Source organism: Brachyhypopomus gauderio, chromosome 9 (assembly GCF_052324685.1).
Source record: "Brachyhypopomus gauderio isolate BG-103 chromosome 9, BGAUD_0.2, whole genome shotgun sequence".
In the NCBI taxonomy this organism is placed as follows: domain Eukaryota; kingdom Metazoa; phylum Chordata; class Actinopteri; order Gymnotiformes; family Hypopomidae; genus Brachyhypopomus; species Brachyhypopomus gauderio.
Genome location: NC_135219.1, coordinates 20970732 through 20982762, shown reverse-complemented (window position 1 = coordinate 20982762; position 12031 = coordinate 20970732). Strand labels below are relative to the sequence as shown.

Sequence of the window (12031 nt, the reverse complement as noted above, 5' to 3'; positions counted from 1 at the left end):
TAAATACGCCTTATGACAGAAACAAATGACTGTGGACCTGGGGCGAGGATGATTAATTTCCATGATGCGTCACCGTAAACAAGTGAAACGGGCCCCATTTTTAATCACACGAGCAGGAGATGCATTAAGCAGGAGCAAGGAGCCCTCAGCCCACAGGCTGCTAATGAGCTCTGATTCACTCTAATAGTGTCTGAGAAGAACCCGGCTGCAAGAAAACGTGGCAGAGGTGGGGGATTAGAATGGATACCCCCCCCCCCCCCCCACACACACACACACACACACACACACACACGAAGCCAAAAGGTACATAGGTTGAACTCAAAAGTAACAAAGATGTCAAGTGCTCTTCATTGTACTGATAAAGTACTTAACAATGAGTGTTAACGATGGTAGTGTACCAACGTCTGATCCGTTCCACGGTGACTGAACGTCACCCCTTACTGCGGCAACGGAGTCAACTGCCTTTCAGATCCGAGTGCCGTTATGCGAACGCGCACAAGAGCGTCCATCTCTTCCATCGCGTCCCTGACCTGGCCCTGACGCCCGCGACCCGGCCCAGACGCCCCAGACGCCCGCGACCCGGCCCAGACGCCCCAGACCTGGCACAGACATCGTCCGTTTCCCAGCTGTGCATGTACATTTTCACAGCTGACGAGGGCCTTTCACTCGTCTCCTGTAGAAAGCAACACGTTACACGAGGAGAGGAACCCCTGCTGAGAAGCCGCCACGTCCCCAAAAAACTACTAATTAATTGTTTTGGCTTTAATTAATTAGCACGTCATTTCTGATGTGATTTCAGACAGACAGACTTGTACATTACTGTATGCTTTAATTATGGTCATTGCCAACTTTTCAGTCTGACTGTCCTTTGTGTGATTATGTTTGATTAGCAGTGAAACGGCATAGCTTTGCCATTTCAAACATTGTGAAATGTGAAAAAGGATATACAGGGACTTTTGAGGGGGGACGAATCAAACCAGAAACATTTTTCATTGGTGCATTTTAAAACTGTCAATTAATATGGTGAAACCATATTTTAATACTAGGTTACTGTGCCATAAAGATTTCAAACCGTAACACGTGAGGTCGTGACCAAGAAGAATATTGCTCCACTAAAGGTAGAATAAAATTAACCTGCACTGAAGGTGAGGCAGGTCGACGGCTGGGGAGACGTTTCAGCTCTAGGCCTGCGCTTTTAAAAGGAATCCCATCTCCTGGGTTTGATGGCGCTAACCCGATTGGAGCCACTCGAGCAAAAGCCTGACTGTGATTATCTGTAGCAGCTGACACGCACCAAGCACTGGAGGGCCCCCCGCTGTGGTGTGAGCGGGACAGTGAAGATGAGGGAGAGACGAGGAGCGAATGCCCCCCCCCCCCCCCCCCCCCCCACCACTCTGAACCTCCACAAAGACGTGGAGCTGCACGGGCCGTGTTGGCTGGGCCCGCCCTGCTGTAAAAGGAAAATGGTGCTGCAGCGATCGATACGTGATCCATCAGGGAGTTAAGTACTGGGTCCTGACAGGTGGCCCAGTGCCAGGCTGCTCTCGTCGGCGCTGGATAACCAGACCGGGGGGGAATCGGACGGGACATGAGGATCGGGACACGTTTGTCCTGCCATCGCTCACACAGCCCGGGCGGAGGAGGCAGCGGGTGCCCTCGTGAAGCGGGCCTGACTCGGAGCGAGACCCAAAATATGCAAAACATTTAGCGAATGTGCGCAGTGATGAAACATAGGGCATTTCAGGTGAATGAATCATGTGCATTAAGTCTTCCGGTTCCCTGATTTTATTCCGTCATCAATATGTTTACCCAAAGTTGCCAACAAGCTTTCTCCTGGGACAGATGTGGTACGACCCCACAGTTATCAGTTACTAAACACATATTACCAAAATTTTCAAACGTTGCCTGAGCAACAGGGCTGAGCAGCGCATACAGCAGCTTCATCAGGACACAGATGAGTGCCCATCAGGATAAACACCTCGCTTGTTCTCCTGAAAGGCAGCAACACTTCTATAGCAGACCAACCTCCCTCTCCCACCACAAACAAATTAGACCTTCATGGTTTGTTTATTCAAACATCACGCTATCTGCTACATACATGACTACAACACACGGGGGAACCTGCACTTAACAGGGTTTCATCATACGGTTCTAAACACGGGCGTGTTACCCGCTGGCGTGGGGAAGTGGCTTATGACTGGCCGGACCACAAACGACGCTCGCAGAGGGATGTCACGACTTCTCCTTCCCCGTCTTCACTTTGACTGTGTGTTTTCACTCGGATACAGTCCCCGCACGCACGGGCGCACACACACGCGTGTCCGGGAGTGTGTGTTTTGCGTGTAGGCCATGTCTGCTTAGTCTGGCTAATGAAAATTTCATCAAAGGGTGGAGGCTGCTTTGAGTGGCAGGCAAGCGTGCAGGCCGACGGCCCGGCGGAGTCGCGTTTAAAACGTTCCCCAGCGTGTCGCGCTGCACGTCTGTCCTCCGCTCGCTAGGTGGTGAGGTAAAGTGTGAAGGGTGAGAAGTGACCTCACTCTCTCACTCTCCTTCACACCCTCGCCCTGTCAAACGGCTTTCAAGCCATCCCACCTACAGACTCGCCACGCGGTGCTTTGAAGACAGACGCGCACACACACGCTGCACTCGAGAGGGTTTTGTGCGCACACACACACACACACACACACACACCACGAGTCTCTCATCACCTCAGGTTTCTGAAACTGCTTCTACCCTCCACATGTGCTTGAACCCGTTAGAAAGATGGCTCCTCACAGGAGGTGCGGAGCAGGAGTCCTCTCGCCCACTCTGGGAGACGGAGAAGCTTCAGGCAGCTGAGGGTCACGGCACGTGGGGCTACACTGCCCAGACCACCCGCCGTCCTGCTCAAACGCACGCACGCCGACACGATTAACTTGCTCCATTTGCGACCAACAACCCCTATGACGAGGACTTAATTTTAACTCAACAGCACATTAACCGTTGCCTTCTGCCGGCACCGTAAACCCAAAGTGCGTTTCCGGATGCACCGGTACAGGATGTGAGCAGGGGAGCGCGGATATGGTTGAGCATTAAGATGTTCCGAGTGCATAAAGAACCGAGCGGAGCACATGGCGTTCTGCAGGGCTACAGCGTAAGTCCGTCCGACCTGGTGCTTGCTCGGGTGTTTTCTGAGGACCAGGAGAAACCCTCCCATGACTCGTGCTGACACAGCTCTGCCAGGCTCGTGACAACAAAACCACAGCAAACGGCCTCAGGGCCCACGAGCAGCGTCACCGTCTTGTGGGAGCGACGTGTGCGTGAGAAATCAAACGGTTCAGTCACAACGAAGCAGAGATCAACGGTATTTCCGCAGTGCCACCGCGTCCAGGAAGTGGCCTACAAATGGGAGGACACACACACACACACACACACACACACACACACACACACACACACACACACACACACACACACACACACACACACACACACACACACACACACACCACCTCCACTGAAGCTCCTACCGCCACAGTCGCTTTTTGTCGCTTTTTTTTATGGAAAAAAGGCAAACGTTCCACATCCTGTCAAACTTCCTAGGTGTGGTGGTCCAGCTCATTAGCATCATGCTACATAGAAACAAAGGAGTGTCGGAACTGCAAGTTTCATTAGTCAAGTAAGAAAATGAGGCTTCGTGTATTAAAGGATCAGAAAGCTTATTTTTGGTGGGAAATGCAGCCTGGTCGTCCCATTTATCCTGGAGACACAGACAGTCTGGGCCAAAATGCTGATCAACCACTGTATTATTTTTTTTTGTTGTTGACTGTACAACAAATATGTAGTGTGCTAGATAATGTTAGACATTAGCCTGCCAAGGTACATAATGACTAGCATCAAATACTGACAGTTTTATATGGTTTGGGGATGTTTATGGGAAAAAAAGGTTACTCAAAACAGTTCAGGTTATATAGCTAAAACACCTGAGTTACGTGATGGTAACGTGGATTATGAGAATACACCTGGAGTTCTGGAGCTCCATGAACGTGGCCACACTGAGCACACACCTATCAGGAGGGGTCTCGTTAGTATTTAGTCTAGTACCATATTAGTTATGAACTACGTGACTTTCTCCAGACTTTAAGGTGATCACGGTGTTCTTCCTAATGGAACATCTGTCTGCTTATATTTACGTCGTTAACTGGTCAGAGATGGTGGTCGTGACCAAGGTGGTCCAACATGAGGAGAACATTAGCATTTTATAATGTAGTCAAGACATTAAGTCACGATTATGGTCCTCAAATTATATAGACAGTGATACATAAACTCACTGTTATTCTAAGTTTCCAATATTTCTGAATCACTCCAGCAATCCCACTTTCCATTGTGTAGCAATATAAAAGTTGTGTGTTTGAGCAGGTAAGATGAAGCTGAAGGTGTTTTGGGTGGAGATGTAGGTGTGATCTTCTAATTCATAGGTGGGCGCACACACACAGAGGTGCAGAGTTACATCCAGGTCACTTTTAGGCAACTCTCGGATTTGTTGGTAGACATGAGGATATGGAGCGCAGATGAGGTTTTTAGAACTGAAACTTCTGTCAGGTGAAGCTTTTGTAAGGATTTAGTATTGTGCGTCTCTGTACATGGTTGTGATATAGGGCATTCATTTACACACCTGCCCTCTAGCTGAAGCTCAATATTACAAGAAGTCATCTTAAACATGTGATGCCATGGTGATTTTATAGGAGGAGGAGCTTGCACAAGGGCAGGGAGGCTGGCCTCTGCTGGCCCTCTCTGATGGATGACTGTGGGCGGGTACGGAAGGATTCATTTCTAGCGGAAGGCAATTGGCTATAAAATAAGGCCGAGCTCGTATGCCCCGCCCTGCTCCCTGCTGGCAAATGTACAGAAGCACCACAGAGTGAATCATTTCATCAGAGAGACAGGCACACCTTACTGCAGTTAGTCCATTTAATTAAGGCTGGGGAGCACAGGGCACACGCACCAATGAGAGTGAGCCATTATTGGCCACAGGAGAGCCAGCGATAAGTATTTGCCCGAGTGACAAGCTTCTACCATCTTTTGACTCTTCATTTAGCAGAGCAGGCACACAGATACCCTTCTGTGTCCACCCAGCTCCTTGGAACAGCAACAACTAAGAGGGAAGAGGGAGGGGGAAAGAGTGTGTGTGTGTGTGTGTGTGTGTGTGTGTGTGTGTGTGTGTGAGTGTGTGTGAGTGTGAGTGTGAGTGTGAGTGAGTGTGAGTGTGTGTGTGTGTGTGTGAGTGTGTGTGTGTGTGTGTGTGTGTGTGTGTGTGTGTGTGTGTGTGTGTGTGTGTGTGTGTGTGTGTGTGTGTGTGTGTGTGTGTGTGTGTGTGTGTGTGTGTGTGTGTGTGTGTGTGTGTGTGTGAGTGGCTGCTTGTTTAGCTTGGCTCAACGTCCAGGCAGACAGCCGTGCCGGCGGCTGTAGAAGGACCCCGGGCCTCATCCCAGAGAGCTCTGCGCCCTGCCAACTCTAAATGTCACCCACTGATTAACAGACAGTGCCACACAGGGCTCAGGAAAACAGTGTGTCCAAGACTGATGTCTGAAGGGGTAAGGGGAGAAGAAAAAGGAAAAAAAAGAAAAAAAAAGAAAAGTACGCTCCAGTCTTCCCGATCTACAGTACTGGTTTTCTACCCCAGATTACATGTCGTATCCTTTGGTTGCGATTTTATTTTAAACCCATTCGGACCTGGCTAATGGTTGGCCGACGTTGGCATCCAGCCATGTATTTACATACCTCTTTGCCGGAGAGATAATAGGCGGACAGCAGTCCTCCGACGAAGCGGATGTTCACTTCAAAGACGGAGATTTCAGCGTTCTGCGGAGAATGGAAACAAGAGGGAGGGGACAAAAGGAGACGTGATTAACGGGGGCTTATGTGGAAACACTGCCGCTGTCGCAGAACGAGCCGCCATTGGCACAGGATGTGAGCAGGAGCGAGTGTTGGGGGGGGGCTGGGAACGGGTGATGGGGGGAGCAGGGGCGTGCGAGTGGGGATATGGTTGAGCATTAAGATGTTCCGAGTGCATAAAGAACCGAGTGAGCGGAGCACATGGCGTTCTGCTGGACCACAGCGCAAGTCCGTCCGACCCGGTGCTTGCTCGGGTGCTTTCTGAGGTCCAGGGAAAAGCAGGAGTATGGGCACTTCCAGAGATCACACCTATAAACCAGTCAGCCTTTGTCGCCATTCTCCAAAACACAGCCCAAGTAAAGAAACCTGAGGACTATTTACACTGTGCAAATATTTGTATTGTACGTTTTGTACCTTCATTACAAATAATTCTTTTTTAAACCGTGAACAGGAGAGTGGAATATTATGAACAAACGTTAAATATAAAATGCAAGTACAAGAAGTTCTGAATGACCTTTAAATGCTGGACGACTAGGGGTTCTCCACTGCGGCCCACAGACCCAGTGGCCTGCACTCCAGGTCCGGCACGGCAGCCCCGCGTCACTGCCGCCCCCCGCTGGACAGGGAGGGTGGTGCAGACGGTGGAGGTGACTGCAGCGAGAAGGCGTCGTTCAAACCCGAAAGCACCCAGTTTCTGCTAAGGGATCACGAGCGGTGACTGAGCTCTTCGTCGCCCCAGCCGAGGCGAAGGACGCCCGAGGCCTTCGCCATTGGAAACGAGGCTGGGGTCTATAGAGCAGGCTGGGAGAAAAACAAACAAACAAAAAAAAACCTCCCGCTTCAAAGAAAGCTGCAGCTCGATGTTTGGACAAGAGGAGGTGAAAATAAGCCTTCACCGCTCCATACAAAGCGCCACAGGCCCCCAGGCAACTTATGATGAGTTTCTGGAGCTCTTGGGAGGTGATCACCTGTTCGTTCGTAGCCTCCGACTAGGAGTACGACGGTACGAGCGTTCATCCAGAACGCTCACGGTGTGCACGTTAGTTTAGTCCACGGTGCACTGCAAGAATACCTCGTAGTCTATGTGCGAAAATTGATGAGCGCAATCAAATTTCACAAGTGCGAGTGCCAACTGAAACCTCAGTCAGTAAGAGGGTTAGCACTGCCGTGCTAGGCTTAGCTCCGAGTCAGTCACACTATGGTGAATGCAAATGACATTTCAGAAGCTACAAGGCCCACCTGCTTCTTTCAGATCAGCTGTGTGGGGAAAATGTTAGGTTCCCTGTGAACTGAGTGGTGTGTCGGCATTATAAGGGGTGTGTGTGTGTGTGTGTGTGTGTAACATCCTGGGGATGCCACTGAAAATGCATTAGCATGTTCATGTGTATCCAGTCATTTACATTTGTGTTTGACGGACAGTCTTATTCAGAGCGACTTGTGAATTTCAGTCATGTTACACAGAGGCAGGCGAAGGTCGTGTTAGGAGTCTTGCCCAAGGATTCCAACTACTAATCTCCACTGCCTGACACAAAAAGTAGACAGGACCAAAAATTACTGAAGCATTTGGCATTCACATTTCACCGTGTTGGGATTAAGCTTTAAATGCTGAAACGTAGCGCAAATTTCAATTTACTTTTATTCTGTTTATTCTATTTATTTTGTACTTTAACACGAGATGTTTCAGTTTTGTAGCCCATTGTTCCCGACTGCATTTTGTTTTCAGCTCTACATAAAAATATGACCTACGGGAGAGTCTGTGTTCACTGTTTACATTTCACTGCTTATTACACTACTGGCTAAATTAAAACAAACTTAGTCTGATGCGTTTGGGGGTCTTTGTGACTTTTTTTACACCATTGTGACGAACTTGTACCGAACCGTGGCGTCCAGACTACTATGGTGTGAACTGAAGTTGGGGTGTTGGCCATGGACGATGCAGCAATAGGCCAATTTATTTACACTGCGGGGTTACAGCAGCTGGAATAGCAACATGGAACCTCATCACAGCTCCTCCACACACACACACACACACCTGTCAAACATCTCCGACAGACATCTGCAAGAACATTGACGCACACACTGGTTTCTTACCAAACCTTCAGCTGGAAAGCACGGAGAAGCTTGGCTGATCTTCACTTTCTGGGCCAAGTTTGCCTCCAGCTAGTCTTGCTCATGAAAAGAGATGGAATTTACTATTTATATCCTTTTATGAGCAGGTTCTTTGGTCTGCTGGCAGGGAAGAATGTCTGTGTGCTGTAAGTCTGAAAGGTTATCTCTCTCAGGTGCGTGTCCAGTCACTCATTACAGTCCTGCTGCCTTCGCCGTGACAGTGACTCTGGCTTTCAGTAATGCATTCAGCTCCTGTCTTTGTTCCAGCACTGGCCTTTCAGCCCTCGATGACATTACTCTCGGGCCGCCCACCGGGTGAAATAAATAGACTCTGCTCCACCATTCCCCCTTTACTCACACACACACACCTCTGGTCAGCCAAGTAAAAGACGAATGGTTCAGCTCTGGTAGGTCCAGAGCCCTTTATGTCTTCATGGGCACAAGAGATCTGGTGCATATTAGCATGTTTGGCTTCATGTGAATTAAGCTGTATTTTGATATCGGAAAGAATGAGGGATGAAAAGGTGAAGGATATCGGATAAAACGCATGCATGATTTGACTCATGATGCATGATTTGACATGATTTGGCTTTTGCACCTTATCACAACTTACTAGCACCGTATCAAGGACACAACCCAGGGTCGCTTTCTTAAAACAGATACATCCATAAAACAGGATCCTTATTCAGTCAACAGTTAGAAAAAACCCTTCATGAGAATTAAACAGCTGTAAGAAAATCAGTACCAATAGTTATAAAAGAACTTCAGAAAGGGAAGCCTGTCCAGTGCGAGCGTGCACGGTGCCTTGCCTTGCCTGGCACGAGCGTGCACGGTGCCTTGCCTTGCCTGGCGCGAGCGTGCACGGGGCCTTGCCTTGCCTGGCGCGAGCGTGCACGGGGCCTTGCCTTGCCTGGCGCGAGCGTGCACGGGGCCTTGCCTTGCCTGGCGCGAGCGTGCATGGTGCCTTGCCTTGCGCGAGCGTGCACGGAGGCTTCTGAATTCCCGTCATGGTCCATTCGTTAATGCCACTCCAATGCAGCTCGGAGCCACGGTGACAGTGGTGCGGGTCAAACAGACGAGCAAACCTCCGCTGGCAAGTGTTACGATTGTTCAGGAAAGAAAAGTGCTTTCAGACATGAGAACCCCGCCGGTTATTATTCCGCAGACATCTTGAATATTAATGGCGGATTCGCCAGGGCTTGCGCGAGCGCCTTTTATTGTTGAAGGCGCTTCAGGGCAGAGGCAGAAGCCTTTCAATTAAAAAGTTTGTTAATGCTCTTCATTAAAGCACATACAGAGGAGGATCGTTCCTTTACTTGGAGTAAAGAAGCGGAGAGGACTGGACAGGCCTTTCAGCTGGCTGGAAATCATCTAAGCAGTAAACTGCAGAAACTGCATTACAGCATCAAACGAACAAAATCAACAGGACCTCATCCTCACTGCTGTGTTTGTTTACTCGAAGCTCCACTGAATTAAGGCCACGTGGCCTTTTGAACTCCGCAATGAACTGCAAAACCATTTGTGGATATGCTGCCAATCTTTATTAGCATGATTCATCAGATTTCCCATGACCACGGACAGACACACTGGCCACAACGCTCCGCTGATTCGCATATTTAAATCTCATTACCTACAGGTCTGCCCTGCCCGCTTTATGAAACGGACCGAAGGGCGAGTGGTATGATCAACACGAGCAGGGAAGGACCCACTTCCCTTGGCCCAGTCGAGGGAGCCCAGGCAGGGGAGGGCGATTCAGCAGGGCTCCTTTCAGGAGATCCATTTGGCCCGCTGGTATAATGCTGGTACTAAAAGGGTCACTGAATCCGAAGAGTAAAATGTATGTGTTTAAGGGGGTGGGGGGGAGAGAGAGAGAGGGGTATTACTGGTGTGAAGAAGCAACTGTTAATGGTGGTGCTTTTAACATTTGAGAGAGAGAGAGAGAGAGAGAGAGAAAAAAATGGAGAGAGAGGCAGTATTGTTGGCTCAGGCGCCAGACATCTCCTCCTCGTGCATTATCCCCAGGCTGATGACTCAAAGGTGCACTAGCTGATTGGTAAGTGGCAGGGCGGAGTGGCCCCGCCCACCCTCGCAGGCGCAAGGCCGACCCACTATGACATCACAAGGAGAAAACAATGGAGCGGGGGGCTTCCCGGCACTTCATCAAAGTGCCGTTATTCTGACGGGGTGCCTTGGAGACGGCGAGGCTGCGGTGCGTTCGTGGAAACGGCCCCGGGGATCCGTTGAAAGAGCACTTTGCCGCTTCTCCGAAGCAGCGAGACACATCACCGCGAGGACACGGCTCAGCGTGACGGAGATGACGCATGTGCCGCATTGCCAGGCACCAAAACAAAAGTTGTTCCGCGAACGGCAGCCCGACTCATTTACATTCCGCTAATATATCGGGATAGAGCTTACAGATGTTTAGTAAACATCTACATATAAATGCATAGTTGAAAAGAAATCATTCGGAAAGCTCAAAATCCATTAGTAACAGGATTTCTACTGTATACCCTACAAGGCCAGTATTTTGACGGGCCTAAAACACACCCAAATAAATAAGAAATACCATCTTCATGCTCATTAGTCCTCTTACCATGTTAAAGTCGAGATTCTTCTCCACCCACTCTGTGGCGGCCTCAAACTCGTCATACATCTCCATGATGTAGAGCGTGTCCAGGGCGTCCACGATGGTGGCTCCTTTCAGGCTGCCTGTGAACACGGGGAGAGAGCAGGGCGTGAACGTGGAGGCACGCTCACGGAGACGCCAGAGCGGGTGGGAGGGAGGCTGTAGGGGGCTGAGAGGAGAAGAGCTGTAAATCGCATGGGCTCATGGCACTACAGCTCTGCCTCAGACGGACAGTGTGACGGCTGCATAGCCGAAGCGTGTAGATGTTGTGAGAGAGAGAGAGAGAGAGAGAGAGAGAGAGAGAGAGAGAGAGAGAGAGAGAGAGAGAGAGAGAGAGAGAGAGAGAGAAACCACACACAAACAAACAAAAAAAGGATACTACAAGAATACTGAAAACCCTGTTGAAATTTTGCTTTGGGAGGTGTATTCCATCATGATATAGGCAGGAACGGACAGACTGTTCATTAGTCTAATCTTGCTCAATAAACAGCACACGTCTTTCTGCCTAATTAAGATGAAATGGGGTTTGATAATTGAAATGAATTTATACGGCTATAAACCAACAGCGGGCTGAGGGGCCCACTTCGATTTCTGGGCTCCGATCTCCGTTTGTAGCCTCCGTCTCCATTTCGCTGCTTGAAAACTATTTAGTGTTTAATGGGGGGATTGGAGGTTCCTCCCGTGCTCAAACTGCAAACGGAAGGAGATGTGCTCCGTGGGGCTGGACCTTGGACTTCCAGGAAATCCTGACATTAGCATGTTCCTGCCAAGGTGGCGTTTCGCTCACGCAGTCGATACTCCGGCCATAGGACACGAGGGACTGGACACATTTGTAATATCAACATCCTGCCTTTCTTAATAACGGCCCCTGAAAGCAATAAATCACCCCGCAGGGAGTTTTCAGTGCGACTTTTGGCTCTTGCTGGGCTCGGCGCCCGCACCGTCGGTAGCGATTACTTCACATCCTGACCGGTCCGCAAGGTGTTCGCCGCGCAGAAAGCCATCGTCGCCCCTCCCGCCCTCGGCCGAGACGACCCGCTAGGCCGCGTCTCGGAACCACGGCCAGCACGCTCTACGACAGCCCTGTTTATAAATGCTGGCCGATGCGCTCAGGATTTTTCTATGCGACCCCCATCTCAGTACTTTAGGCAAATTAATCAATATTATGCAGCTGCGATACTGATGGAGAATTTTGATATCTGATATCGCCGTTTGATCTCAAAGCATCATGGTCGAAACCACCATCCTCACCTCCCAACCCCCAAAACCCCCAAAGCATTAAGAATATGCTGACGTAGACCCCCGCCCCACCCTCCATCTCTCCCCATTGAGCTCATACTCAAACCTGAGCCCATGTTCATTTTAATAACCAATATGGAAACATATTTAATAAAGTCGACATATTGCCCAGCCCTCCTAATG

General features: G+C 49.7%; 1 protein-coding gene across 1 annotated transcript in view; it reads right to left on the bottom strand.

The window, feature by feature from the left end:
- man1a1 (mannosidase, alpha, class 1A, member 1) overlaps positions 1-12031 on the bottom strand; it is a 78746-nt gene that overhangs the window by 42174 nt on the left and 24541 nt on the right. The window contains exons 3-4 of the mRNA XM_077017882.1: positions 10577-10692; positions 5761-5841 (exon numbers count right to left, since the gene is read on the bottom strand). Of these exons, the coding sequence (XP_076873997.1) occupies positions 5761-5841; positions 10577-10692 (197 nt within the window). The remainder of the gene's footprint in view (positions 1-5760; positions 5842-10576; positions 10693-12031) is intronic.